At 38.5% G+C, this 27,493-nt stretch overlaps 7 protein-coding genes and 4 non-coding genes across 15 annotated transcripts; 2 read left to right on the forward strand and 9 right to left on the reverse strand.

Annotated features, from left to right (window-relative positions):
* Positions 1-70: 70 nt before the first annotated feature.
* LOC111831839 (2-dehydro-3-deoxyphosphooctonate aldolase 1) lies at positions 71-4,029 on the forward strand. Of its 5 annotated transcripts, XR_002834923.1 has the most exons (16): positions 75-163; positions 258-329; positions 437-534; positions 653-749; positions 1,036-1,101; positions 1,182-1,241; positions 1,362-1,436; positions 1,521-1,605; positions 1,841-1,899; positions 2,004-2,048; positions 2,135-2,233; positions 2,348-2,395; positions 2,486-2,533; positions 2,653-2,733; positions 3,403-3,456; positions 3,975-4,029. XR_002834923.1 is itself a non-coding variant. In XM_023787056.1 (15 exons), exons 2-14 carry the CDS (start codon positions 294-296, stop codon positions 2,707-2,709), a joined length of 873 nt encoding a protein of 290 aa, XP_023642824.1. In that variant the 5' UTR covers positions 75-163; positions 258-293; the 3' UTR covers positions 2,710-2,733; positions 2,965-3,175. The 5 variants fall into 5 exon arrangements, 4 of the variants coding, with proteins under 4 accessions (XP_023642825.1, XP_023642824.1, XP_023642823.1 ...); XM_023787056.1 differs by lacking the exons at positions 3,403-3,456; positions 3,975-4,029 and adding an exon at positions 2,965-3,175; XM_023787057.1 differs by lacking the exons at positions 3,403-3,456; positions 3,975-4,029 and having other exon boundaries at positions 71-163; positions 270-329; positions 2,653-2,957.
* On the reverse strand, positions 3,601-5,034 carry LOC17894143. The gene is made up of 2 exons (XM_006302461.2): positions 4,463-5,034; positions 3,601-4,385 (listed from the first exon to the last, which is right to left on the reverse strand). The coding sequence occupies exons 1-2, from the start codon at positions 4,798-4,800 to the stop codon at positions 3,896-3,898; spliced, it is 828 nt and encodes a 275-aa protein (XP_006302523.2). The 5' UTR covers positions 4,801-5,034; the 3' UTR covers positions 3,601-3,895.
* A 1,568-nt stretch (positions 5,035-6,602) lies between these two features.
* On the reverse strand, positions 6,603-6,688 carry LOC111832266. Its single transcript, XR_002835304.1, has one exon. It is a non-coding gene; the product is annotated as a small nucleolar RNA snoR116 (small nucleolar RNA).
* A 67-nt stretch (positions 6,689-6,755) lies between these two features.
* On the reverse strand, positions 6,756-6,836 carry LOC111832215. The gene has a single exon (XR_002835256.1). It is a non-coding gene; the product is annotated as a small nucleolar RNA snoR117 (small nucleolar RNA).
* Positions 6,837-7,360: 524 nt separating this feature from the next.
* On the reverse strand, positions 7,361-9,517 carry LOC17894882 (metal tolerance protein 9). Its single transcript, XM_006300465.2, has 6 exons — positions 9,290-9,517; positions 8,686-8,798; positions 8,354-8,599; positions 8,204-8,284; positions 7,877-8,107; positions 7,361-7,777 (listed from the first exon to the last, which is right to left on the reverse strand). Exons 1-6 carry the CDS (start codon positions 9,480-9,482, stop codon positions 7,433-7,435), a joined length of 1,209 nt encoding a protein of 402 aa, XP_006300527.2. The 5' UTR covers positions 9,483-9,517; the 3' UTR covers positions 7,361-7,432.
* An 815-nt stretch (positions 9,518-10,332) lies between these two features.
* LOC17894806 (glyceraldehyde-3-phosphate dehydrogenase GAPCP1, chloroplastic) lies at positions 10,333-13,872 on the reverse strand. Its single transcript, XM_006302138.2, has 14 exons — positions 13,566-13,872; positions 12,971-13,044; positions 12,812-12,879; positions 12,706-12,744; positions 12,466-12,566; positions 12,170-12,282; positions 11,977-12,076; positions 11,720-11,866; positions 11,557-11,617; positions 11,368-11,465; positions 11,131-11,273; positions 10,939-11,022; positions 10,760-10,849; positions 10,333-10,664 (listed from the first exon to the last, which is right to left on the reverse strand). The coding sequence occupies exons 1-14, from the start codon at positions 13,659-13,661 to the stop codon at positions 10,610-10,612; spliced, it is 1,269 nt and encodes a 422-aa protein (XP_006302200.2). The 5' UTR covers positions 13,662-13,872; the 3' UTR covers positions 10,333-10,609.
* A 550-nt stretch (positions 13,873-14,422) lies between these two features.
* On the reverse strand, positions 14,423-17,318 carry LOC17894061 (pentatricopeptide repeat-containing protein At1g79540). The gene has a single exon (XM_006301323.2). The coding sequence runs from the start codon at positions 17,149-17,151 to the stop codon at positions 14,722-14,724; it is 2,430 nt and encodes an 809-aa protein (XP_006301385.2). The 5' UTR covers positions 17,152-17,318; the 3' UTR covers positions 14,423-14,721.
* A 913-nt stretch (positions 17,319-18,231) lies between these two features.
* Positions 18,232-18,348, reverse strand: LOC111832221. The gene has a single exon (XR_002835261.1). It is a non-coding gene; the product is annotated as a U5 spliceosomal RNA (small nuclear RNA).
* Positions 18,349-18,565: 217 nt separating this feature from the next.
* On the reverse strand, positions 18,566-18,683 carry LOC111832223. Its single transcript, XR_002835263.1, has one exon. It is a non-coding gene; the product is annotated as a U5 spliceosomal RNA (small nuclear RNA).
* A 310-nt stretch (positions 18,684-18,993) lies between these two features.
* LOC17894949 (phosphoglycerate kinase 3, cytosolic) lies at positions 18,994-21,530 on the reverse strand. Its single transcript, XM_006300262.2, has 7 exons — positions 21,425-21,530; positions 21,041-21,271; positions 20,593-20,670; positions 20,245-20,505; positions 19,839-20,156; positions 19,564-19,722; positions 18,994-19,450 (listed from the first exon to the last, which is right to left on the reverse strand). Exons 2-7 carry the CDS (start codon positions 21,233-21,235, stop codon positions 19,256-19,258), a joined length of 1,206 nt encoding a protein of 401 aa, XP_006300324.1. The 5' UTR covers positions 21,236-21,271; positions 21,425-21,530; the 3' UTR covers positions 18,994-19,255.
* Positions 21,531-21,721: 191 nt separating this feature from the next.
* Positions 21,722-27,487, forward strand: LOC17895518 (ATP-dependent zinc metalloprotease FTSH 12, chloroplastic). Its single transcript, XM_023787714.1, has 19 exons — positions 21,722-22,342; positions 22,583-22,767; positions 22,970-23,196; positions 23,583-23,860; positions 24,086-24,163; positions 24,240-24,482; positions 24,567-24,707; positions 24,804-24,971; positions 25,068-25,180; positions 25,289-25,505; positions 25,598-25,669; positions 25,770-25,889; positions 25,986-26,102; positions 26,206-26,382; positions 26,556-26,675; positions 26,775-26,849; positions 26,943-27,050; positions 27,146-27,226; positions 27,314-27,487. Exons 1-19 carry the CDS (start codon positions 21,935-21,937, stop codon positions 27,389-27,391), a joined length of 3,006 nt encoding a protein of 1,001 aa, XP_023643482.1. The 5' UTR covers positions 21,722-21,934; the 3' UTR covers positions 27,392-27,487.
* Positions 27,488-27,493: the final 6 nt, after the last annotated feature.

Consider the following 27,493-nt stretch of genomic DNA (forward strand, 5'->3'; position numbering starts at 1 on the left):
AAAAAAAAAAGAAGGAAAATCTGTAGCGAATCCGTACATTATTATTCTGGATAGGAATTAAAAAATCTGTTCGTGTATCCAAACACTGTCACGCGGTAAAGGCGACATGAGAGATCTCACTTCCCTTCTTCACTCACTCTGCAACGTCGAGATCAAGTAAAAGGTCAGATTCCTTGCCCTTCCTTCTCTGATTTGCTTCGTTTCAGATCCGTGTATAGAAAGAGTTAAGGTTTTCGGATATTTGGATTCTGATTCAGATTTTCGCGAAGGTTTAAAATTCTCCGGATATAAGGATGGCGGCAGCATCACCATTGTACACTCAACTCAAGGTTTGTGTTTCGCCTTTTTTTTTTTTAGTTTTCAGAATGTATAATATTCGCTTCTAATTATGGTAACTCTAGTTTGATTAAAGTGTGTATATCAACTGTGTGGATAGGCTGCTGAACCATTCTTTTTGTTGGCTGGTCCAAATGTGATCGAATCCGAGGAGCATATTCTTCGAATGGCAAAGCACATTAAAGACATTGCCACAAAGTATGATTCCTTGTACTCGGTTTTATCTGTCTTTCTTGCAATCATTAGCTCCGTTTAAGTCCCTTATGCTACTTTTTTTTTGTGTTATTTTTTTTTTGGGTGTTTGTGAATGATGTAGAGTTGGGTTGCCTCTTGTTTTCAAGTCAAGTTTTGACAAAGCTAACAGAACTTCTTCAAAGTCATTTCGAGGTCCTGGCATGGCGGAGGGTCTGAAGGTATCTTCCCCTGTTTACCTGTGATCACTCTTTCTTTGTCCTTGGGATGTCCAGATATATGATTGTTTTGATGTTAGGACTGTTTGATTTGAGAACCTTCACAGTGTTTCGGTGTTAAATGGACCAATTTTGAGTTCTTCTGGGACCTTTGGATTATATTGATGTCAGCAATTGCATTATTTTTCGGCCTATGATTCTACCATTTACTTGAACGTGAAATTGCTTTAGTTTTCTATTATTTCTTAACAAGAATACTGATGGTCACATTTATGGTTCTTCAACGCAGATTCTTGAGAAGGTGAAAGTAGCATATGACCTACCAATAGTAACTGATGTTCACGAATCAAGCCAGGTATAAATGAACGTAGCACATTAAAGAACTGAGATTTCGCAAGTCTTTGGTACCTTCTGATGTGTTATTTATTTTCTTAGTGTGAAGCAGTTGGCAAGGTTGCAGATATAATTCAGATTCCAGCATTTTTATGTCGTCAGGTGAGACTCTAAACCGTACTTTCCTTTCCTCAAGGCTTCTGTTTGTAGCTTTCAAACTTTCAATCTTGGATTGATATCTGTTATATGGTTGATGATTTAAGCTGTTGATTGTAATTCCAGACAGATCTTCTGGTTGCAGCAGCACAAACCGGAAAAATTATCAATATTAAGAAAGGACAATTCTGTGCTCCTTCTGTGAGTTCTTTCTTCTTATGTCTTTCAAGGTGGTCGATACTTTTTGCTGGAATACTTTTGATGGCTGATTATATGTATGCTAAGGTCATGGAAAATTCAGCTGAGAAGATCAGACTGGCTGGGAATCCAAATGTGATGGTTTGTGAAAGAGGAACCATGTTTGGATACAGTAAGTTATCATCTTCTTTTCAGATACCGAATGCCGGAAGCTGGCTTTTAGATGATCTTTGTGTCCATGGAATTTACCAGAGTAGACAAACAAATAGGCATTCTCCAATCTAATTCAAATATCTTGGAACATATAAAAAATGGATTGCTGAAGTATACATCAATGGGTGCTCAAACAGTTCTTTGGCCATCCTTTACAATTGACTGACTGATACTCGGTGTGGTTTGATTATCAGATGATTTGATAGTAGATCCACGTAACTTTGAGTGGATGAGGGAAGCTAATTGTCCTGTTGTATGTATCTTGCTTCATCTTTTCTTTTTTCATATTTCCTATTCTGACTTGTGTTGTTTGATTGTTAAATTACAATCTATCGTACATGTTTCAATTCTTGGCAGGTCGCTGATATAACCCATTCACTACAACAACCTGCAGGCAAGAAGGTATGGTCCCTTTGTAAAGAATCTTTAGTTTTTTGAAGCCACCAATATCCAGATAGCTTGAACCCGAACAATACATTCTTGTGTAGTTGGATGGTGGTGGCGTTGCTAGTGGAGGCCTTCGCGAGTTAATACCATGCATTGCAAGAACAGCTGTAGCAGTTGGTGTAGATGGAATTTTCATGGAGGTAGGATATCCTGTTTGATAAGGCAATACTACATCCTTTTAAACATTTTATCAAGTTAATTGGATTATTGGTTGCGTACTCCGGGATTCATTGTTCCAACTTGATAATGATCAGGTTCATGATGATCCTCTAAGTGCTCCAGTTGATGGTCCAACTCAATGGGTGAGTTTTATGTGCTTAGTTAATGAATACAAAGTATCCTTCGCTGTCTTGCAATGTTGTGAACATTCTTGTGTGTTTTTATTGTCAAAGCCTTTGCGTCATCTAGAAGAACTCCTGGAAGAGCTCATCGTGATTGCTGTAAGCCTTTTCAGTCCATAGATTATTGATTTTTTGGTTCCCATTGTTGTTTCAAGGGTCTGTCTTCTTCTACACCATGAATAGTGACAAGATATTGACTCTTTACATATTTTTGGCAGAGGGTTACAAAAGGGAAACAGCGATTCCAAATCGATCTCACGCCCTACAGTGATTAAGATCAAAGTCATAGTAATTCTGAGGTGAGTAACTGAAATGGGCATTTATGATGAAATCCCACAGAGTGTTTTTTATGATCTTCTCACTATCAGTGGAGACTAGTTGCGAAAAAAGTGTGAAATTTTACAGAACAAGCATGTTAACACATTATCTGTCATCACCATTTTTCTTTCTTAAGCAAGAGCAAAACAGAGATTGTTTCTTAAGAAGTGACAAACTTGTATTTTTCTTAATCATTTGCGTGAAACTTTTAGGTCCAATCTTCAGACGTTTGGGTTCCCAAAGGATCTTTGTTGATCAGGGATGAACCTTTGTTTCAGTTTGCTCCCGACTTTTTGTAATATTCTTTTCAGAATAACAATTCTCGAATTAAGTTCATTGTGAGTTATATATACAGAAAAATGGTTGGTGTAAGTGTGATTGCTCTCTGGTTTTGTATTTAATACAATGTCTCTGTTGAATGAATCTTGTAATTTATCGAGCATTCGTGCTTGATTTGTAATTTGCGTTGGATACAGAACAAAATCCAACAAAAAAATCAGTAGGCTGAAGCTAAAATCGGATCCAGTGGGCATAGTAATGGGCTTAGGAAATAACAAGATTGTGATATGGACGGACTCTAACAAAATGCGAATGCGAGGACGATTTACTATCTTCACCATTCTTATCGGTTTCTCGTCTGCATCTTGCAGGGGAGAATAGCTTAAGGGAGTAATATTTCTATTTTGCACCCCTCCGGAGAAAAGGTACAATTCCAGCTTATCATACGTTTTAGGTGTGTTTTTTCTGTGTGCTGGTGTGTATAATCAACTGCATGATAAGAGTTTAGTTTTTTCAAACTTCATATGGATGACTTCGAATCTGCATCGAAACGCATGTAACTGATGTTATTTAAGATATTTGGGTTCCCCCTTCAATAGGCAAACTCATGTATATATCATCCAGACTGATGTTGAGCACAAAACATCAATGTGTTATATAACAAAAATAACTGTAATGAATTTCTGTTTACATTCAATAGGCAAGTTGTACAAGCTCATGGGTACAACTTAATGAGTGTTGTTGGTTTCCTTTGATATCTGAAAACCTAAGTCAACCACATCTACTCATATGCATTTGCCTGCACACATAGATATATCTTCAATGCAACAGTATATATATACACCTGAGTGTGACCTAATGGCACTATGAGCATGCGACGAAATGGTCTTGCACAAGCATCTGCTCTTCTTGTTTGTCTAATGTCCTTTGCACTGCTTTATAGAACTCAATCCAAGAAGATGAGTAAGAATCCACGGCGCTGAACATGAAAGTTGGATTGGGACTTGCAGGGCAAGCAGTGACCAAATCCAATACAGAAGTGGCCGGTTTGAGCTGGTGAGGGAAGTTGAAGGCCAAGTTATCGACTTTATGCTCATAGATTTTGCCATTTCGATCAAGTTTATAGCGAGAAGTGCCCTGAAACTCCCCCTTTGCCTCCCATGGAACTCTAGGTACACCTTTAAGATTCCACCTGATGAGAATCATGTTTTCTGATGGTTGCCAAACCCTGAAGATCTCAAGTGAGATATCCCTGAAGAGAATCTTCCCATGAAATCTGAGTGCCCAGAAGATCAATTTGTAGTTGTCAATCCCAGAGAATGTGTTCATTGGATCCACAAATGCTATATCATCCCTGAAAGCGAACACAGAATCTGGTTTAATTTATTCGGATGACTAAATTCTAGGTGATTCCTTCCTTAAAACACACACCTGTAAATGTCGTAATTGAGATCTTTGGTGAAGAGCAGAGGCAAATCTTCACGAAGGGTACGTACAGCTAAACCGAGATTGATATAGAAGTCATCTTTGCCGTGCTGGTACTTGTCCTGCGCACTCGGTTTGGTCTTGACCTGCGCACCTCGAACAGGTGGAGGAGCCTGGACACTAGAGAGAGAAAGTGGGGAGAGAGTATCTTCTTCGAACTCGTAGCAATTGGAAGAAGACGATGACGATGATGATAAAGCTTGGTTGGAAATAGGTTTGTCTTTGAGTGATTTCCCGGTCTGAAGAAGGAACGAAGGAGAGAGATTGGGGAGAAGAAACGCCATAGCTGCTGGTTTTTTTTTGGAGCTTGTCTTATTTTGTTTACTTGGTCTCAATTTTCCACGGCGAGGCGGGCGAAGTGAATCAGAGGGAGAGGATTGAGTTGAGAAGAGCGAAGAAGATGCACGAAGAAGCTTTGTTGGAAGATAAACAGCTGTTCGTTTTTTGAGTGGTATTAAAAACTTGGATTAATTGGATTTTTAATACATTTTTGAAACATAATTATAAAAGTAGTATATTTACTATTTATAATTAGCAAACTAATACATTTTTACTATTTAGACACTATTAAAAAACCCTTTAAATCTAATAACTATAATATTAATCAAAATAAATTTGTTTTTAATAAAATTTCAGTTACATAAAAATCTACATTTTTTCTCTATAATTTGATATGCATTTTATTCTAATAATTTATAATATTTTTCAAACAAATTTTGATACGTCCAGCTATCCTTATGTACAGTTGTGTGTCGCTGTACGGAAAATCATCCGTACAACGGTCTATATATACGTATAATTGTACGTGTACAAATGTTTTTCTTGTCTATATATGTATATTTGTTTATGTGTAAATATGTGTTTTTGTAGTTGTTTCTCTTTTTACAAATATTTTATGTACAATAATGTGTTGCTGTACAGTTGTCTATATGTACAGATACCTGAAATAGTAAAATTGTACTATTTTGCTAATTATAAATAGTAAATGTACTACCTTTATAATTATGTTTCAAAAACGTACTAGTTTGCTAACAAACCCTAAAAACTTTGCGTCGCTTTTTTTTCTTTTTTTTTCCTTTTTCTTTTTATTGACTTCTAATATTTTTCTTATTTTTTTCTTTTGTATAGATCAATCACCTAAGTTATATTTCTAATATGATAAACGAAATTAAATTATGATGGCGGATAAAGCCACCCAAAAAAGAAAAAGAAAATTACTGATTTTATTTAATCACTGTTTCCCTTTAAATCAGTTTAAAGGGAAAACTTATACATTAAAATAATAATAAATTTGGAAAATAAACTATCTAGTATCTCATACTCTTTTCCATTCTTTCTATTTGATGGTTTATAAAAAATTATCTCATGTTAACTGATATTTTCAGTATTGCAAAATTAAAATATCACTGCGTCTCAAATCTTTAGCAATGTAGGACGATTTGGTCTCGTTGAAATGGTAATTTTGTATAGTCTAGAATATCAAGTGCGTTAGGATTTTATTTCTGCATCAAACCGTTTTTGTTTGAATGGAAAAACTACGAATTCATTAAACAAGACGCAGCAAATTTTGGGTAGCCTATTGTGCAAAATAATGACTTTGATTCAACAGTATTATTTGAGACTTATATTCACCTATTCGGGCAAATATAATAACATCTTTAATAGAATAGATATAAATGTAAATGAGTTGAGAATGCATTAGTCGAGCAACAATATAGGGACATTGATCATATTGGCAAACGTATAAGTGAAGGCCAATTAATTTGATCTTTGAGCCAAGTAATTATCGGCAACGTACAGCGCTTTATCCACTATTGATTAAGTGAATCAGAGACTCTAATTTGTTGCCTTCATATGCTACTACGGACCAAAACAACATGCCAGAAATTGTAATCTAAGATCTGCGTGAATCATGTAATGGCTTTTGAATGCACAGAGATCTATCAAAAAACTAGACCAAGTACCAGAATATCGCCATGTCAATTTCGGCAACGTACAGCGCTTTATCCACTATTGAATTGAGTGAATCAGAGACTCTAATTTGTTGCCTTATGCAAAAACAGAGGCAGATCTAAAAACGAAAGTTAGGCTCAGATTATAAAAAGAAGTTTGCATCAACGAGCTGTGAATCTCTCAAAGTTTGATGGTAATCTTGTTTCATCATCAGCGCCTACTAAAAACGATTGAATAGCTAACGAAATCAAATTCCAAACAACAATGTAAAAGAGAAACAGATCTAAAGCCTCAGAAAGTGGAGGTTATCGTCAAGGACAAAATTAATCATCTCAGATGGTACGGACAATCTCAAACATCACAGGCTACGACGATCCCTAACTACTCCTAAGCCTTAAAAAAAACATAAGAAACTAGAAGAATCTATACGAGAAACCAGAAGACAACTAACAGTGAAACAAAACATGGGGGAAGAGCTCTTTGTCTGTTGATTGAAATGGAGGAAAAGGCGGCTTATATAGCGACGACTCTAGGTTACAAGAAACCCTAAATAGCCTCTCTTTTGCAGACACAGGCCAGATCACCTAAATGGGCCTCTGATATTTTCAAAGCCGGCTTAGTTATCCGTCGAATGGGCCTTTGATATAATCACATGCATTCTTCTTTGGGCCCATATTATTTAAAGTATACGTTAATGAGCCATAATTAGGCCTTTTGTAACAAAACCAAATATCTATCTTCTTCCATTGTAACTTTTGTCGCTTTCTTTTTAGTTTTCTCTTTCACCGGATAAAAAGGGACCAAATCGTTTTTGAAAGTGACACTGGCACCTATTGGGGATTTGAGTTTTTTCAATCTTTGTGGGATGCTAAATATAATGAACAAGAAGAATCCACATAAACAGAGACCACCTGCTTAATTTATTTCCTCTCGATCCATTAAATAAAACATTACTGTGATATTTCAAACCTTGCACTTGTGTTCTGGCCGATGAGTGAACTCAAAGTCAATATGGACAAAAGCTCTCTCAACCTCAGCGAGTTGCTCCAGCTTTTCCTGAAGAGTCTCTCCTATGTTATGAGCTTCGTGTAGCATCATGTCCTCTGGTAAAACAATGTCAACTTCCACAAAGTAGTGTGACCCAAACGTGTAAGCTCTCACTGTGTCGATGTGTTTAATCTTCTCGTGATGGTTCCATATCAAGAACGTTAGCTTCGCCAAGAAATCCGGTGGCGCTGAGCGTCCTATTAGTGAATGGACATTCTCTAGAACCGTTCTTGCCCATGTGCTGATTGTGTACAGAGCAATCTGATACCATATAGAATAATAGTTTCCTCAATCATACACTTGAATCTCTTATATATCACAGAAGACATGAGACATTTATTTCGAGAATGTTCTACTTACTACTATAGCGCCAGAGGGATCAATCCACCAGTAGAATTTTACAGCTAAGACGGCTGTTGCCAAACCGACTGAATTGGTGACAACGTCAAAGAGATGATCTTGGGCATAGGCCCTAACAATTTCATTCTGGAAACTCCTGCAGTAAAGCATGAGTAGAAACTTGACGACTGTAGCAGAAGCCATTATTCCAATCATCCACTTTTCCTCGGTGCTGTTCATATGAGAACCGTTCTAAACAATGAGAAAGATTAGATTAGATTAGATTACATCATATGACTGGTGGAAGTTTACTGAGAAAGCATCGAATGAGAAAAACTCGTGTTGTACCTTGGAAACAAGTAGCCTGGTTGACTCTAGTATCACTTGTAGTCCAAGAGTTGCCATCACGGATGCAAACACAATGATCCCCTGACAATTTTCAAGCACTGTGACATTTAGTATAGTAAGTTTGAAGGGAAGAAGTGAGAGAAACTATACCACAGGTTGCATCCGCCTTTTTCCAATAGGATAGCGAAAATTGTTTGGTGTTCTCATGGCATTTGCAGTAAACCATAGAATAAATCCAGACAAGAGATCTAAGAGAGAGTCCAAAGTGGAAGCAATAACAGCCATAGATCTACTCTCCACAGAAGCATAAACCTTAGCTACAAAGAGCACAAGGTTTGCTGCATTTGAGACGTGAACTGCAAGCCTCTCCCTCTTCGCGAGCATCTTCAGTTCTTCCTGTTGGAATCGAAGAGATGCTACTTTATTGAAGAAATCAGAGGTACGAGATCAAGAAGAAGAGTAAAGAAAGCAGGAGGACAAACCTCAGTAGGAGCTCCAGATACAAAACCAGTTTCGTTAATTGTCTCCATCTCATTGAAACCCTCGAGGAGCTTCTCTTGGTTCTTGTAATACTCAGAGACTTTACGTTCCTTTTCTGATTTTCGACAACAGAGAAGAGTAAAAACCATGTTATTTGGAACCTGTTTGTTTACTGATGATACAAAGATAAAAAATGGATCCTGCTTGGATGGTTTCATCATTATCCCATCAAAACCTACAATTGCGTAAAAACTCCGAAGAATATGATTCTGTACTGTCCCTGCTGTCACACTAGAAATGATTCTGAATTGGCAATGTTTCTTACACAACCACGAGAAGATTCCCAGATTCACTTAGAATATAACAGATATATGCTACAAGTTGGAAAACAGAGAATAGAAAGTTTAATTCCTTTTGAATCTCAATACAGATGCTTTTTAAAACAGAAACATCCCTCTAGCATGTTTTCATCATGGGGTTATCATATTGAGAACACCGTACGTATCTATACGCGAAAATTGTTCATGGCGTTGAATCATTCTAACACGTAACAGTAGATCGATTATACACATACACACGAAACGCAGGGACGAAGAAGAAACTTACTGGGAGTCCGGAGGTAACGAGACAAGCGAGTACGGCCGTTGTGGCGCCCAGAGGACAACAGAGAAGAAGATGGGAGGCGAAATGTGTCGAGGCTGAGACGCCATGAAGACGGCGGCGAATCGTCGTCGTTGTTGGGCAAGAGGTCGACATTGTAGTCCTCTCCACTGAGGCCGAGATGCTCCGTTGCCGCCATAACCGATCTCTCTCTCTCAGAGTTACCAAGAGAATCAAAAGTTGTTCGGGACCTTTTCTTGGGAACTGGCCAAAAAAGAGCCACGTCTTCAGGGCCGGCCCAGCCCAATTGACATGTCTATAATTCTAGTTCAGTTCATTTTGTATTTTAGGGTTTAGTTTTCGGAAAATTTTCTTTTTCGCTACAATGTTTTTGGGGATAATAGTTGTCTACCAGTATCCTTTTTTGTAGTCCTATTTCGGTTTCAATTAATGAAATCCTAAGTTGACAGAGAAAAATATATTTTGTTTGCCTTGTCCTTATACATGTTGATATTATACCTTTATACATGGACGTCTGTAATGAACAATCTAACACTCTATTATTCAATTTTTGTCATTTATCCATTTTTTTCAAAATTGTTGTAGCCGATGAAATGCCATTCGGCGTTATTTGATCTAAACCTCCAACTCCAAATCATGAGATGAGAGGTATCTGTAATTAACGAAAATCTTGGAGACATTTAGAATTTATCAAAAATTTTGGGTATATCTGCAATAAAACGAAATTTCCAGGGCCATCTGCACATTCTCTTAAAAGGTTAGGGGACATCTGTAATAAACAGATATTATGAAACATGAAACATGAAACATATGTAATTCGCAATAGTTGGAGGAACATATAGAGACAATAGTTTCATCGTATGAAAAAAACGAGTATACTTTCTTCATAGCAGATGTAAAGACTAAAGATAAACGATGTTGTATGTATTTTGTTACATGGCTAAATCTAATTCAATTTCTGTTTTCATTTCTAAAAACCATGTATGTTTCAGTGGCCATCATACATTAGCTAACGGTACACCATCAACAAGCTTGCAAACAATTGTTGCTTAAACTCGGTAAGCTATTTTTGGTAAATAGCTAAAGTACAACATGGTTCGCCCCTTATTGATAAGATGTAAGTCGCACAGTTTTTGTTGATTTGAACCAAATCTAGTTTCCATACTTGCTGATGTTGGAACAGAACAAAAAAAGAAGAAAGGCTCGTAATTCAAACTAAATTCCTCAAAACACCTAATACCTAATTTAACTTAGCACCGGCTTCATAGAGCAGGTTACGCAGATAGCAAGAACCCGTATGTTTATTTAGTGGCTGGCTGCTACCAATGCCATGTGCTCTATAAGGTCAAGAACTCGGTTGCTGTAAGCAAAATGGGAGAAGATGTGTAAGTGTTTGAGAACTGTTAGCTACATCTAATGGAATAAATATGATGAGGTGAGAAACAACAAGTGTACCTGTAACCCCATTCATTATCGTACCAAGAGACAAGTTTCACAAAGGACTTGCTCAATCCAATCCCAGCATTGGCGTCAAAGATACTGGACCTGTTATAACAAAATTGAAATCACCAAGACTGGTCAACCACAAAAAAACAAAGATTCCGATGGCTTTCAAGAAAAGAAGAGAGACCAACCTTGAATCACCGACAAAATCGTTGGAGACGACATCTTCATCTGTGTACCCAAGAATGCCTTTAAGAGGTCCTTCTGAGGCATACCTATTACGGGGTTACATTAAACCATGAGAAGTTACTACGAGTTCTACATTAACAAATAATGTTTTGATGGGAAAATCTGTTTGGTCAAGAAAGTTTTGGGAAGCTTACTTAATGGCTGCTTTAACATCTTCGTAAGAAGCACCCTTCTCAAGTCGACAAGTTAAATCCACAACAGAAACATTTGGTGTTGGTACACGGAAGGCCATTCCCGTAAGTTTTCCATTCAGTTCTGGAAGAACTTTACCTACAGCCTATTTAATTTAAAAAAAAAAACACTGCTCAGTTATGATTCCAGATTTAAGCTAATTACATGCTTATAGATAGCCATGTAATATTTTTGTGTACCTTCGCAGCGCCAGTGGAGCTAGGAATGATGTTTTGACTAGCTCCCCGGCCTCCTCTCCAGTCCTTCATTGATGGACCATCAACAGTTTTCTGAGTAGCTGAAAGAAAAAAATAACCAAAACACACAGTTTAGTGTTATCAGGTTATCAACATTCAGTGATGTGCAGCAGGAGAGCAATATATATAGACCTGTAGTTGCATGGACAGTTGTCATCAAGCCTTCAAGAATACCAAATTCCTCATGCACCACCTGTCAAATACAATTTAATTGACCTTAACGAATCTCTTATAACGAATGATATATGGAAAAAGAACAAGCACAAATGAGGGAGAGATTCATTGTGCAACCAACCTTGGCAAGCGGGGCAAGACAATTGGTGGTACAACTTGCATTGGAGACAATATCCATGTTTGGTTGATATGTCTTCTCATTTACTCCAACAACAAACATAGGTGCGTCAGCTGAAGGGGCAGAAATAATAACTTTCTTGGCACCTCCCTGCAATACAATGGGAATATTAAGCAAACATATCATCTTAAAACAAGGTTATTTGATTTATTATATATATGTATAACAAGTCAAAAATGTGTGGATTTATAAGAATGCACCTTTAAATGGGATGCAGCCTTTGACAGGGTGGTGAATACACCAGAAGACTCAACAACATAATCAGCTCCAAGATCAGCCCATGGGATCTCAGCTGGATCTCTGAGGAAGAATAAGCAATAGAATATTAGGTTCTAAAGTAAAAATGCCAGTTCTCTGACCGGCAGAAAATGATATTCTACTTTGAGGCGGCACCTCTTGCTGACGACATTGACCTTCTTCCCGTTAATCTCCAAAGTAGAATCATCAATGACATTGATGGTTCCCTTAAAATTGCCATGAGTAGAATCATACTTCAACATGTAAGCCTGTGGAACAGAGGGGACAGAAGATCCGCATTAAGTTTAAAAATTAGACATTTCTTCACTGGAAAATGTATCTTTCAAGATTTGCTAAAAATATACCAGGTTCAAGCAAGCAAGAAAGTAAGTGAGTTTAAGAACAGAACATAACTATTGTTTCAAGAAATACCCAGTTAGAGGATACCTCACCATGTATTTGGCATCAATGAATGGGTCGTTCACTGCCACAACCTCAATATCATCCCTGGATGTTGCAATGCGGAGTACCAACCTTCCAATCCGACCAAAGCCTGTAGTGTTCGCAGCAAAAAGAAAAGAGTTTATATAAGAAACGAAAACGTTGTGGCCTCAAAGGATATTCTTGAAGGGAGTAAATGATGATCTAGGAGTCTTCAAAGAAAATATGCATTGATTGATAAAAGCACATACCGTTGATCCCAACCTTTGTCTTTGCACTGCTACCTGACCCTACTTAAGAAAATAAAATCAAATTCACCAAATAAGCATACAACGCATTATTATTTTTCTTACTTACTTTGAACTGCAGATGGCACTTCTGTTGCCGTGGCCTTGATGGGTTGAACACTTCGTGCATTGCATTTTCTGTACATTAGAAACATTAAAAGAAAAAAGGACTGAGAATCGGAAAGTGAGTCATACATTTTAATATGTGTTAGTGAATTTGTAACATAACTGTAGAGATGAAGATATCCCAGAAGAAAACTTTGATGATTTCAGGTTGCCACTAAACCCAAGATTTGACGACACCTGAGAAATTGAGCAAACAAAATAATAAACACGATTGTTCTCTTGCAAAAATCCTGAGCAACAAACTAAAAACATACAAACAACTCCAAAATCAAAGCATATAATAACTTCGCGTCCAGCAAACTGTTAAACAATAACTATTTAAGCTCATAATCTGATAAACTAACATACAAATGTATGCCATTAGACATTCTGAAAGATCCACAAAAAAGAAGCCAAGCCTAGAGCCATTTCAGGAGATGGAATTCATAATGTTATCAAAGATAACGCAACAAAGGAAGACAGAAACAAGATCAACGTCACCAGCTTACAGTAAGCATACTCAGAACACAAGTAGAGAATTACTTTTACTAAGATCAGACTACTCAGAACAGCTTACAGTAAGCATATCACATTAAACTACTCTTAAGTAACCAACGGCCTAAAATTCAAGCAGCTTCTGAGACCAAATCGAGAAGAAACACGAGAGAATGAGAAACGAAGGAAACATGGACAACAGGGAAAACGTCGTATGATCTGACCTTAGAATGATCAGACGGCGGCGAGGAGAAGGAGTCATTGCGAGGAGCAGCAACCGTGGAGGCGGCGGCAGATCTGAGGAGAGAAGAGAAGGCCATTGACTCGGTACCGGAGGAAAACAAACGAGAGAGAGAGAGAGAGAGGATCTCACGGTCAAAAACCCTAACCCCTTTCCCTTTGCTTGGCTTCTGAGAGTAGGTGTAGAGCCAACCAAATATGTATATATATAAAACAAACAAATGTGGAGAATCCAAAATGTTCGCAGAGTTTTCACCTTTTTCCTATTTTTAAAACACTCCTTTTGGTCTACTCTCAACAGAGTTTTCTAGGCAATTTGGTTTAGTTTAGAGAGAAAGAGACGGCACACTCTGTTGCTTAATATAAACATTGATGGCTTCAGATCTGCTGCGACCCAATATTGTATATGGAATTAATGTATTTTTTACAACGGCATTAAAAATAAAAACTAATGGGTAATTTTGCATATTAAATAGAGATACAACGAGATTATTGCTTCAAAATCTGTAACAGAAGACAAAGAAAAACCACACTGAATTTTGAAAATGGTGGCAAAGATGACATGGCATATATGAGAATGAAGAGTTGAGATTTGGACGTGGAATACAAAAAAAGACAGGTTCAGGCCCATGATTGGTCGGCCTTCCTGTGATCTTTTGTCGTTTTTGGCACTGAGATACTGACTCTTGGGAAAGCCCTTGTGTGATGCCACGTCAGACGGATCTGGGCCAGGGTTTTCAAAAGCCCTTTCCAGCAGCTGCCTTTTCTTTTTATGTCAAACTTCATCAAACTTTTAGCAATATAATGGTTGGTTGGATTATAATAAGGGCTCATTGTCTAATTAGCGATGCAGGAAGCTGCAGACATTCTTTATTTCAAAGAGATTTAACATATCATCATACAAAACAAATCAGTGTACAATAAGAAAAAGAAAGATAACGAAATCTTCAAGAACGACTCTATAAATAAAGCATACAAAGCATTTACGTATAATAACCTCCTTTTCACCTGCTTACACTCGGTACTCTAATGTAATGTTAAGGTAAAGAGATCGAATCAAAACACTATTTTCTCTTCTCGACAAAACCCCGTACCACTGAATCCGGATGCAGATAAACCTTTTACGTATCATTTCATTACCTAAGGATATATCAGGACCTGCTTTCTATGTCTATGATGTTTCAAAAGCTTGTATCGAAGCATCGAGTCGATATCATACCCTGCTCGTTCCATTCTGTTTATAAGTTGAGAAACGTTCTCCATTTTTTCTTGTGAATGCAGGAGGGAGCTTAGTAGGTAGTTGCAAACTCTAGGCATCAGCTTGAAGTTGTTTTCTATAGTGTATAAGAACACATCTATTGCTGCATCAAGTTGTTCTCTTTTGCAGAGTCCATGAATCAATTTGACACAACTCGGAGGTGTGACGGGGATCTTCTTCTCCCTTAAAACCGAAAACACCATCAAGGCCTCGTCAAATCTCCCTGATTGGCATAACCCTATCAGCCAGATTGAGTAAGGCCCTAAACTTAACTCGTCTTTTCTGGTATCCAATTCAATAAGTCGTCTTAAAGCTCTCTCGGTTTCCCCTTCCTTGAAACATTGTTCAATCTCATTAGCTGTTTCATCATCCAGACAAGATATTTTCTTTAGGTATTTCATCCATAGACTAAAAGCCACCAAGACCTTTCTCTTCCGACATGACCATGTCATGAGCGATCTGTAAACCGCTGGACTGTGTCGAAAATCATCTTTCGCATAAAAGAGTTTTAAAGCTTCTTCTTCTCTGCCGACTCTATGAAGTCCGTTGATGAGAGTATTGTAAGTGACGCTGTCAGGGGATAAACCCTTTAGTTGAAGCACCTTGAGAAGCTTGAGAGCACCGTCAATGTCTCCTGCTTTGCAGAACCCGTTTATAAGAACATTGTAAGTAACAATGTCTGGAGAATTCCCGGTATCAGCAAAATGTGCAAGATCTCTATATGCCTTGAGAATAGAACCGGATTCAACCATGGTGTCAAAACTCCGGTTTCCACTGTGCGAAAGCCTTAAAAACAAGGAAGCAGGTCTCCCGACCTCCATTTTATGCAGCAATAACCTGGCTTCTTTGAGCTCACCGGACTTGCACAATCCATCAATTAAAGCATTAAACGTAGCCACTGAAGGAGAACAACCACTCTTCTCAATCTCCACAAAAATTTCTTCAGCTTTCCTAACCAGCCCATTCCTGCACATGCTACAAATGAGAACTGTGTGTGTGCACGCATCAGGGAAGGATTCTTTTTCTGACATCTCGAGTTGGAGGGACCTAGCCTCTTCCAAAATTCCCCTCTCACATAGAGCCGTTATGACAGCATTGTAGCAGTAGGTATCTGGGCTAATGCCCTTACTTGGCATGCTGCTTAACAGCTTCAATGCATCCTTAATCTTACCGGCTTTAGATAACCCTTGAATCAATATCGTGTAAAAAACGATGTCAGGCTTAATATTATTCTTCAGCATATTTGCATACAACTCAAATGCCTGGGCGTATCTATTAGCTCTGAATAACGCATCAACTAAACTACTATAACCTCGAAGACCAAGCACAAAACCATCTTTCTCAAAAAGCCGCAACAGCTCAAATGCTTCAACCATCCGACCTAATTTACAAAAACCATCAAGCAAAGCATTGTATGCGACGGAATCAGGAGAGTCACCACCCGCTTTCATCTCGTAGAATAGCTTTCGTGCATCTTCAGCACTTCCCCTCTGACACAAACCTGAAATGAGAATGGTATAAGTAACTCTGTTAGGCGAGATTCCTCTACCTGTCATATCGTCGAACATCTTCTGTGCATCACTTGTTCTCCCTTTCTTGTACAACCCATCCATCAAAATACAAAACGTGTATCGATTTGGGGAACAATTGCACTTTAGCATCTCATTATACACAGCAAAAGCCAACATAAAAAAGACTTCTTCTCGCATCATGACACGCAAAATCACGTTGTAGGTGAAGACATCGGGTCTGCAATCGAACTCCTTCATCCTTCCAAACGACTCCACCGCCTTCTCAGCCATACCCATCTTAGCATAAGCTGAGATCAAAACACAGAAACAATAAGAATCGACAGAAACACCACCAGATTTAAGCTCCTCCAATGTCTGCCAATATAGATCGCACCCATCATCTTGAGAGAGCATATTAATGACCAAACCAAAAGAATCGCGGCTCCTGAGACGCTCTCTTCTTGATGCCCATATAAAGAAACGGAATCCTAATCGTGGATTGACCTCATCCTTGATTACCGATGTGATGATTTTATTCGAGAGAAACGGAACAAGCGGCTCCAAAGCAGGCTCTATTGGTTTCTTCTTAGCTAGGATACTAATGACCTCGCCAGAGATGTTGAATTCCGAGTTGCCGGAGGAGTAGGAACGTTGCATCCATGACGGCTTTGAATAGAGCTGAATGACTGATCTAAGGAACATCTGTGGTTTCATACTAAATGCGAAGCGGATGAGAAACCAAATCTCATTGTTCCGGTGTTCATAGATGCAAATAATTAGGGTTTTACAACGGGGTTGCATTCCATGACTACTAGCAACACCAATTGAGTCTAAGAAATAGGCGGCAATACGACGGCGTCCACCTTCCGCGAGAGAACTTCCGGTGATCAGAAGAGATTTCAAATGCCTCTCCGACTAAAGATGGAAGAGACTCTGTCTGAGGAAGAAGAAGAAGACGGCTTTCTTTTGATCGTCAAGGGTTTTCTGCCATCGGAACAAACTCTGGATCGACTTCACCCGGTTTATCGGTAAACCGGTATCGATAATTAGTGAAACATACCGGTTTATGGTACAGAATAAAATGGAGTATACATTAGAGAGAAGAACTAAAATTCATACATCTTCTAATTAATAATGGCAAAATATTTTTCTTATCTCTTGAAGATCACACAAAACGAGATGATACTACCATCATACGTTGAAGAGTTTAACAACCGACCAGTTAACCGGTACAATCCTGCAGCAACAACTGATATGAAAACCTTCTGTTAAGTAAATCAATACACAATTGATTGTATAGCAACGAATTGAAATTGTAAGACCACCGCTATTATAGCATTAGGAGAATTTTATGAAATGTCTCTTATATAAAAAACAATTCTAAGAAAATCTTAAATTTTAATATGTAAACAATTCTAAAAACTAATCTTATCACTGTTAAGAGCATGTTTAATGGTGACACCCACTAAAAATGTCTAAACAATTAATTATGTATTATGTAAATTTAATTTTTAGACTCCCACAAATGTGTCTCAATTAGGACACAAATCTTCATTATTAGACCAACATTTTTATTAAATTTAATTTTTATACTCTAAAATCAATTTTGAATACACCTTTAAATCACCACTGTAGATGTGCTCTCTAAAGAACCAAATAAAAAAATAATAATCAAATTAAAATCGATCTATAATCACTGCTTTGTCACTATATCATGAGTTGAAAACCCTGCAATCGGGTCACTTAATCACTACTGAAGACTAAATAACCGACACAATTTTTCGTCAAATAATCTCATTTTCGATCTTATGCTCTGTAATTTTGGAGATGAACGAAATGTTAATAGAAATATTAAAAATTGAACTGAGGAATTAATGGAGCAAACTTCAGATGAAGTTACTCCTCCAAAAATAGGTGTATGCCGTTTAGCGTGGAGAACACACGGTATTCTTTAGTAAAAGGCGAAAGAATAGTTCGCTATGTGCTTACCACACGGCTCCATGAGTCATGTAGAGTACGCACCAGTGCCTTTTATATGTAAATCTTTGGACGTCTTGTTTCTGTTCCATCCGATGTGGGACTATTTTCTTACGTCGTTATTGGGCAACGAATGGGCCTTTCCCCTGTCTAATGCATGAATCATCAAAACTGTTTACACAGAAATGGGTCAGAGTTGTTAACTAATGAAAAGTATCGAACTGAGAGTATTATGGAGCTAACTTCGGATGAAATAGCTCCTCCAAAAATAGGTGTATGCCATTAATCGTAGAGAGCACACGGTATTCTTTAGTAAAAGGCGAAAGAATAGTTCGCTTTGTGCTCAGTACATGACTTCGTGAGAAAACGAAAAGAAGCATCGGATTCTTATATACGTAAATCTTTTGGCGGCTAATTTTGCTTTCATTCGATGTGGGACAAAAATGAGCTATGTCTTCACTGGTACTATAATTCCTCACTGGCCGGGATGTGGTCAGTATTTCTTCAATTCACCAGTTCCTATCAAGTTCATGATTGGAGTCTCAAGATAAACTTTCCTTAAATTGTTGGAACACGAATTTCAATTTTCCTCCCTCAAGAGAGTAAGATAATTATTTCATACGTTCCAACGATTTTCTTTCACTTTAAAAGAACACTTTTAGCGAAGAGACAAAATCATCCAGAATTAATAAACAGACAAGTTAAAAATAACAACTGATAACTGGTGATGTATGGTTGAGACTGCAGCTAATCAGAGTTTCATCTCTTATTATTTAAAAAGGCCCCAAACTAAAACTCGTAAGAAAGAGAGCCGCAGACAGAAATTTCAAGCTGACAATAATAATCGCTTGCACGTCTGGTCGTGAGAAAAACCAGACACTTACATATAACAGCACAAAAAGAGAGATGAAATCCATTGTGTGGATTCTCAAGCATCGTCTAGAGCGAGAACTCCTGGGAGTGGCTTCCCCTCAAGAAGCTCCAAACTAGCACCACCTCCGGTAGAGATGTGACTCATCTTGTCAGCCAAACCAACCTTCTCGACGGCAGCCACAGAGTCACCTCCTCCAATGATTGTGGTTACGCCCTTTCCACTTAGTTCTGCAAGCTGCTTTGCTACGGCCTGATGGTGAAACAAGACAAGATATTGGGTTAGTTCAGTTGGGTTTCTCTGGTTAATAAACAGAAATGTTGAACACGGATGGATTTTGATCAAAGGGTGACTTGGGCTCATACCTCAGTTCCAGCTGCAAACTTATCAAATTCAAAAACACCCATGGGACCATTCCAGATGATGGTCTTGGTTGTGTCCAGAGCTTCGCTGAATGTCTTGATGGAGTCTGGACCAATATCTAGACCCATCCACCCATCTGGGATGGCAGAGGCTGGCACTATCTGCAAGAGTTACATAATTGTGTCAGCTTTATACAGGCCAGATGATTTTAAAAATGTTTTATTTCATTCAATATCAAGACCCATTGAGAGTCAACCACAATGAATGTGATAGTTACCTTGCTGTTAGCATCGGGAGCAAACTTGTCAGCAATAACCACATCGGTTGGGAGCAAGAGAGAGACACCTTTGGCCTTTGCCTTCTCCATGAGTGACTTTGCCAAGTCAAGCTTGTCTTCTTCGACAAGGGAAGATCCGACTGAGAGTCCTTGTGCCTTGTAGAAAGTGAAAATCATACCTCCACCGAGGAGGAGGATGTTAACGGTGGACAAGAGTGACTCAATCACACCAATCTTTGTTGAAACCTTTGAGCCTCCAACAATGGCAGCAAAAGGCTTCTTGGGGTTTGCCACAGCTCCGACAAGGTAATCAAGTTCCTGACACAACAAACAGGTAATAGTCTGGTCAGTAAAATTGAGGAGACTCATCTAAGATGACACTCTTTATGCTGGAAAATTTAAATACCTTCTGCATGAGGAAGCCAGCAACTGACGGCTTTAAATATTTGGCAACACCCTCAGTGGAAGCATGAGCTCTATGAGCAGTTCCAAATGCATCATTAACATAGACATCGGCAAGAGCAGCAAGCTTCTTTGCAAATTCAGGATCATTCTTCTCTTCTTCAGTGTAGAACCTCACATTCTCCAACAGCAAAACACCACCTTCAGGTAGTGCAGCAACCAACTTCTGGACTTCCTCGCCAATAGAGTCATTTGCCATTACAACCTATTAACACAAGAGAGTGAGAACAGAGTACTTTTAGAGGCTGATGTAAAGAAACCATGCAAGCCTAGAGGAGGAAGAGGAACAAACCTCAACACCAAGAAGTTCAGACAATCTCGGCACAAGAGGCTTCAAGCTGTATTTAGGAGTAACACCTTTTGGGCGTCCCTGAAACATAAATTGAGATCAGAAACATCGAATAAATACTATAATTATCTTACAGGGTACCCAAAAAAAAAAAAGTAGTACGTCACTAGTAAAATAGAATATAACTTGGCACTGGTAGCATCGTGAAGTTGGGTCAAAACAAGAAAATCAACCGATTAAACCAATGAAGGCTGAAAAACAAGAACACTACATCTACATCCTAAATTGCAAAGAGATCCTGCTTAACGCATGGCATGGCTCGCCAGATAAAGAGATCCTGCTTATACGCATGGCTCGCCAGATAAAGAGATCAGATAAAAGTTCCCACGCAACGCCACAACTACAACAGACAAGCAAGCAAGCATGTGAAGTGGGAACGAAGATGACATACCAAGTGACTGCAGAGCACAACTCTAGATCCGTTTCCCATCAAGTACTTGATGGTGGGAACAGCGGCACGAATCCTGGTATCATCGGTGATGTTAGAGTTATCATCCAAAGGAACGTTGAGATCAACCCTCACGAACACACTCTTTCCCTTCAGATCCGCTTCCTTCAAAGTTCCAACGCTTCTCTTTGTCGCCATAGTAGATTAGATTCTTCGTAAGACAAACTTAAAACACTGCGAGACAACACCACGAGATCAGATTGACAGAGAAATCAAACAAATCGGCGAGACAGATCTAGAGATTCTAGCTCAAAACCTAATCGAACAAATCAATCGGAATCGTTAAGAGGAAAGAATCTAAGGGAAGCAATTAGAGAATATACTCACATGAGTGGCTGTAATGAAAGACAATATGATCGAACGTTACACAAAAATAATGAAGTGGCTTGGATATAAAAGAGTTGGTGGGTGGATCTTTCGAGAAGCGAGAGAACACTGTATTATATAAAAGCTGCTTGGACAACACCCCAAGAAACTTCATTTATAATTACTATTTTGCCACTCTCTCTTCACGGTTTAAATATACACATATGCATGTTTCGAATATGGACCTTAATGGGCCTGCCCAATTATATTGTTAACAGAGCTCGAGCCTCTTTGAGTTTAAGCGTCATCTTTCTCCTTCGACTCAGCATTAAGACCACTCAACGACGGTCCATCAGTGTAGATAAAACCTTCCTGCCGGAGAGAAGAGTGAGTCTTGCCGGAGAGACGAGTAATTCGAATGGTTTGTTCTCACTATCATCCTTCCGTGATTTCCGCAGAGAGAGCTCTATAACCGGGAAAAATCCTCAAATGCGACTGGTTTTGTTCTCTTTTAAACTTTAAATTTCTCTCATGGATATTGCAATTTCGTATAAGCCGAATCCGCTTATCTCTTCATCGACCCAATTGTTGAAAATACCTAAAAATTCTGGTCTTGTTCGGCTTCCCGTCAAGTATGGACTGGGAGTTACCCGGGAAAAACAGCTCTTCCGAGTTTATGCGTCTCAAAGTAGTAGTGGGTCTTCGTCTAATAACGACAATGGCTTTTCGTGGGTTAGATTGATGCGGTCTATTCGCCTTGGTGCAGAGAGGATAGGGGAGAAGGTTGGAGAGTCTGTGAAGAAGGAAATTGGGTTTGACTCGGACGAGTATGTGGGTCGAGTTAAGGATACTGTGCACAAGGGCCAGCACGAGTTGACTCGCTTTAAGACTGAGACAGTGCCTTTGTTTATTGATTGGAACAAGTGGGAGCACTGGAAGGTAAGCTGTTTCCCCTTTTTAACGTAATTATCAAATCTCTGATCCTCAAGTATTGCTAGACAGTGCTTCTGCGTGTATCCTGAAACATAGTGGAACAATCGTTTTGTATCTCTGTATGTTGTTTATGAATTTACGGAAGCAAAGTTTTGGAGACTGATTGAGATGTGTAATAGAGTTGAGAAACTGAGTTCTAGCGGTAATCCATGTGGTTTCTTAATCAGGGAAGATATTTTGTTTCAGGACATTAGGAACTGGGACGGTAAAAGAGTTGCTACCTTGGTCATTTACGCTTTTGCGCTGTTGTTTTCTTGTCAAAGAGTTTATGTTGCAATTCAAGCTCCCAGGATAGAACGAGAAAGAAAAGAGTTAACAGAGTCTTTTATGGAGGCTTTGATCCCCGAGCCGTCTCCTGGCAATATAGAAAAGTAAATCCTTATTTATCCTCAGTTTCTAATTGTAATTTTATGTGCTGGGGCATAAATTTGTTTTATACTTGAACAATGGCATCATCCTTAATCAAGTACTTGCTCAGCTATGGAGGCATGTAGAGCTTCAAGGGTGGGAAAACTAAAGCTACTTTTTTTTATTTGATTTCCTAGAATGTCCTGATTTAGTCTAGTGTTTCAGGTTTAAGAGAAATATGTGGAGGAAAACAACACCCAAAGGCTTGAAACTAAAAAGGTTTATCGAAGGGCCTGATGGAACACTTGTCCACGATACTTCTTATGTTGGAGAAAATGCGTGGGATGAGGATCTGGAGACCACGCAAGGATCTCTCAAGAAAATAATTGATAGAAATGCTAGGATTCAGACAGAGGCAAAGAAGAAATTAAGCCAAGATCTGGGTGTTTCTGGTCAGTATACAATCATTAAGATGGAGACATCTGTTTTGCATTAGAAATCTGAGTTGCGTGGTTGCATATATTCTTATATTGTGGGAATAGCTTTGTTATTAATATTGTCATCATGATTAAAAAATTAAAAACTTTTTTATTAGTGCAATCTTCATTTGCGGCGGATTCCTGCGGTAATGTAGAAGAGCACTGGATACCTGTCTAGTAGTGACATGCTGAAGACACCACAATAAGGAATTTATTGTGGGATACCTTTGTTTTTGACGACCTAATCTCTCTCACTGATCGAGTTTCTCGTGAAGCGGCATTCTAGATCCCTCATAGACAAGCATTAGTAACCTTAGCTTTGGACCATCTAATCCCTTTATTGTATTCTTACATGATAGGTGAAACTGGGAACAGTGTAGGTACTTGGCGGGAAAGGCTTGCAACCTGGAAGGAAATGTTAGAAAGAGAAAAATTATCAGAGAAGTTAAACTCCGCAGCGGCAAAATATGTTGTTGAATTTGATATGAAGGAGGTAGAGAAAAGTCTTCAAAAGGATGTTATTGAAAGGACATCTGAAACTGAGGGAACTAGAGCTCTTTGGATATCAAAGAGATGGTGGCGATATCGCCCTAAGCTTCCCTATACCTACTTTCTTCAGAAGCTTGATTCTTCTGAGGTACAGCTTGAACTTATACTCGTGCCCGGCTTGGGATTGTGAGCGAGATATGACATTATATCCAGTTAACTTTCTTAAATGATACAAATGATGGTGTATTCCTTATGAGATAATAAATGAATAATTTCCTTTCCAAAGCTATTATTTTGAAGCTGGATGTGATAGGATGATAGTTCTTTTTTGAGCTTACGTTGGTACGATAATAGCTGTGTGTGTTGCTAACAGGTGGCAGCTGTTGTCTTCACGGAAGACTTAAAGAGATTGTATGTGACCATGAAAGAAGGTTTCCCTGTAGAATATATCGTAAGTAAAATATTTATAATTACTAGTACTAAACTGATTGATGTACATTCCATACTTATATCCTTTGTCTTTCTAGGTTGACATTCCCTTAGATCCTTACTTGTTTGAGACCATTTGCAACGCTGGAGTTGAGGTGGATCTTCTTCAGAAGAGGCAGATCCACTACTTCATGAAAGTGTTCGTTGCACTTCTGCCGGGGATACTAATTTTATGGTTTATTAGAGAATCTGCCATGCTTCTCCTCATCACATCCAAGCGTTTTCTCTACAAGAAGTATAATCAGCTATTTGATATGGCTTATGCGGAAAATTTTATATTGGTAACCTTTTTTGCTTCTTTGTTAATGTGACCTTCTTCCAACATGTTGTTCACAGTCTATTGATGATTTTTAATTATCATACAGCCGGTTGGAGATGTCAGTGAGACAAAATCAATGTATAAAGATGTGGTACTAGGTGGTGATGTCTGGGATCTTCTTGATGAACTAATGATATACATGGGGAACCCAATGCACTACTATGAAAAAGATGTGGCTTTTGTCAGGGTAAATTATATCTTGACCCAAATTAACATGCGGATATTGATGTATTTCATTACACTGATCAAGCTCAAAATCCCACTGTTTTTATTTTTGAGTCAGGGTGTGCTTCTTTCTGGACCTCCTGGAACTGGAAAAACACTTTTTGCGCGAACACTTGCAAAGGAAAGTGGGCTACCATTTGTGTTTGCATCTGGTGCGGAGTTTACAGACAGTGAAAAAAGTGGTGCTGCAAAAATCAACGAGATGTTTTCAATCGCGAGACGAAATGTGAGGCTCTTAGTTATGTGTTTAAAAGCTCATGCGATATAGTTGTCTTCTACTCACACTATTACTGTGGATCTAATTTTAATATATTATATCCAGGCACCTGCTTTTGTGTTTGTGGATGAAATAGATGCTATTGCTGGTAGGCATGCTAGAAAAGATCCACGAAGAAGAGCAACTTTTGAAGCTTTAATTGCCCAGCTCGACGGGGAGTAAGAATCTACTTTGTTGTTTAGATAATGAGATAAATGTTTCTTTTTGTGCATGTTTTCATCGTGTTTGTGTCAAGGTTTTCATACTTAAAATTGTACCACCTGCAGTAAGGAAAAGACAGGCATTGATAGGTTTTCCTTGAGACAAGCTGTGATATTCATATGTGCCACCAATAGACCTGATGAACTCGACCTTGAGTTTGTCCGTTCTGGACGTATTGACCGTCGGCTATATATTGGTTTGCCTGATGCAAAGCAAAGGGTGCAAATATTTGGAGTTCACAGTACCGGGAAGAACCTTGCAGAAGATATAGACTTTGGGAAGGCAAGTACTTTTCATGCTGTTTTCAGTCTCAATAATATGCCTGAGGTGGGTGTATACTCAATCATAATAGCTATCTCCCTTTCCACATCCAGCTTGTTTTTCGGACTGTTGGCTTTTCCGGGGCAGATATCCGAAATCTTGTTAACGAAGCAGCTATAATGTCGGTATGTCATATTCTTATGTGGATCTCAATTTCCCAGTATAAGTATACAATATTTAGAAGATCATTGTTGAATTGTTAAGGATCATAATTCCAATTTACAGGTAAGGAAGGGACGTTCTTACATATATCAGCAGGACATTGTTGATGTGTTAGATAAACAATTGCTCGAGGGTATGGGTGTGCTTCTTACAGAGGAAGAGCAACAGAAGTGTGAACAAAGTGTCCGTACTGACATCCTTTGTACTATTTATCTCACATCATACTATGCCCCCAAAGCTATAAAGAAAACCTTACCATTGAAGCTTATGTAATATTAGGTATCTTACGAAAAGAAGAGACTTCTGGCTGTTCATGAGGCTGGTCATATAGTGTTGGCTCATTTGTTTCCTCGATTTGACTGGCATGCATTTTCACAGCTCCTTCCTGGTGGCAAGGTCTGTTTCAAATATTTCTTTTTCAATTTTAATTATAGTGGTGTTTGAACACTCAACACAGTATAAGAAGGAATTGAATAAACTCTTCTCTTAAATTATATAGGAAACTGCTGTATCGGTTTTCTATCCACGTGAAGACATGGTAGATCAAGGTTATACCACATTTGGTTATATGAAAATGCAAATGGTGGTAGCCCATGGTGGACGTTGTGCTGAGCTTGTGGTTTTTGGTGATGATGTCACTGATGGAGGAAAAGATGACCTGGAGAAGATAACAAAAGTAACTGCTCTCTCTCGTCTAACTAATTACTAAGTCTTGCTTTTCAGCTTCTTACTAAGATTCCAACTCGGTACATCTGTTTAAATTGCATATACAGTATTTGCAAAGTGCTTGTGTGAGTTATTTTAATCTTTGGTCTTCCATTTTAAATTTGAACTGACATTATATTTCAGATTGCCAGGGAGATGGTGATTAGCCCCCAAAATGCGAGATTAGGTCTCACTCAACTGGTAAAAAAGATTGGAATGGTGGATTTACCGGATAACCCAGATGGCGAGCTGATAAAATACCGGGTACATAATCAGAGACTGATACTTTCCCATTTTTTGCTGATTTCTCATAATCTTGGTAGTTCATCACTTTCTTTTCTACTTCGTGATATAAAATATCAGTGGGATCATCCTCATGTATTGCCAGCGGATATGTCAGTTGAAGTATCCGAGCTATTCACACGAGAGTTGACAAGGGTAATCTATCTTTGAGTTAGCATACCTAATTTGATTTAAACTCTCCCTTGCGGAGCTTGAAACATATATGTGGAATCTGAATGTTGGTGACAGTATATTGAGGAGACTGAAGAACTTGCGATGAATGCTCTGAGAACAAATAGACACATTCTGGACTTGATCACCAGAGAGTTATTGGAAAAATCAAGGATTACGGGATTGGTACACTTTCTGAAACCTATATGAGGAAATGAAATATGATCATCTATGAGCTTGGGTTCTCTCTGTCTTAAGATTAAATTCCTTTCATTTTGTAGGAAGTTGAAGAGAAAATCAAGGGTCTTTCTCCTCTGATGTTTGACGATTTTGTGAAGCCATTCCAGATAAATGCTGACGATGTAGTTTAAAATAACATCTTTTTGTTGATCCTCCTCAGCTCTAGATCCCATGTTTTAACTCTTGTTGTTCTTCCTTTATTTTTTCAGGAGGAACCTTTGCCTCACAAGGATCGAGTGAGCTATCAGCCAGTTGATCTACGTCCTGCCCCACTCCACAGATGCTAGAAGCTTTGCTCTTCTCCTGTCACCACAGGATTGATCAATCTCGAAAAATCATCTTAAAAGAGCTTGAATTTTTGTAGGTGAGAGTACTTGCCTCCCCCCCCC

Source organism: Capsella rubella, unplaced genomic scaffold (assembly GCF_000375325.1).
Source record: "Capsella rubella cultivar Monte Gargano unplaced genomic scaffold, Caprub1_0 scaffold_2, whole genome shotgun sequence".
In the NCBI taxonomy this organism is placed as follows: Eukaryota; Viridiplantae; Streptophyta; class Magnoliopsida; order Brassicales; family Brassicaceae; genus Capsella; species Capsella rubella.

Excerpts from the sequence above, each read along its gene's own strand:
- LOC17894806 (XM_006302138.2), bottom strand. The coding sequence starts at position 13,661 with ATGGCCTTCTCTTCTCTCCTCAGATCTGCCGCCGCCTCCACGGTTGCT. Across the intron at positions 12,880-12,970 it reads GGGATATCTTCATCTCTACA|AAAATGCAATGCACGAAGTG; the intron begins GTTATGTTACAA and ends TCTAATGTACAG. Across the intron at positions 12,283-12,465 it reads TCATTGATGCCAAATACATG|GCTTACATGTTGAAGTATGA; the intron begins GTGAGGTATCCT and ends TCTGTTCCACAG.
- LOC17894143 (XM_006302461.2), bottom strand. The coding sequence starts at position 4,800 with ATGGCGTTTCTTCTCCCCAATCTCTCTCCTTCGTTCCTTCTTCAGACC. Across the intron at positions 4,386-4,462 it reads CTCAATTACGACATTTACAG|GGATGATATAGCATTTGTGG; the intron begins GTGTGTGTTTTA and ends GTTCGCTTTCAG.
- LOC17894882 (XM_006300465.2), bottom strand. The coding sequence starts at position 9,482 with ATGGCGGCAACGGAGCATCTCGGCCTCAGTGGAGAGGACTACAATGTC. Across the intron at positions 8,600-8,685 it reads TATCTGGAGCTCCTACTGAG|GAAGAACTGAAGATGCTCGC; the intron begins GTTTGTCCTCCT and ends CGATTCCAACAG. Across the intron at positions 8,108-8,203 it reads CCAGGCTACTTGTTTCCAAG|AACGGTTCTCATATGAACAG; the intron begins GTACAACACGAG and ends CTCATTGTTTAG.
- LOC17894949 (XM_006300262.2), bottom strand. The coding sequence starts at position 21,235 with ATGGCGACAAAGAGAAGCGTTGGAACTTTGAAGGAAGCGGATCTGAAG. Across the intron at positions 20,671-21,040 it reads TTGTGCTCTGCAGTCACTTG|GGACGCCCAAAAGGTGTTAC; the intron begins GTATGTCATCTT and ends TTTATGTTTCAG. Across the intron at positions 20,157-20,244 it reads CTGGCTTCCTCATGCAGAAG|GAACTTGATTACCTTGTCGG; the intron begins GTATTTAAATTT and ends TTGTTGTGTCAG.
- LOC17895518 (XM_023787714.1), top strand. The coding sequence starts at position 21,935 with ATGGATATTGCAATTTCGTATAAGCCGAATCCGCTTATCTCTTCATCG. Across the intron at positions 22,768-22,969 it reads TCTCCTGGCAATATAGAAAA|GTTTAAGAGAAATATGTGGA; the intron begins GTAAATCCTTAT and ends CTAGTGTTTCAG. Across the intron at positions 27,051-27,145 it reads AATCAAGGATTACGGGATTG|GAAGTTGAAGAGAAAATCAA; the intron begins GTACACTTTCTG and ends TTCATTTTGTAG.
- LOC111831839 (XM_023787057.1), top strand. The coding sequence starts at position 294 with ATGGCGGCAGCATCACCATTGTACACTCAACTCAAG. Across the intron at positions 750-1,035 it reads GCATGGCGGAGGGTCTGAAG|ATTCTTGAGAAGGTGAAAGT; the intron begins GTATCTTCCCCT and ends TCTTCAACGCAG. Across the intron at positions 1,102-1,181 it reads ATGTTCACGAATCAAGCCAG|TGTGAAGCAGTTGGCAAGGT; the intron begins GTATAAATGAAC and ends TTATTTTCTTAG.
- LOC17894061 (XM_006301323.2), bottom strand. The coding sequence starts at position 17,151 with ATGCAACCCCGTTGTAAAACCCTAATTATTTGCATCTATGAACACCGG.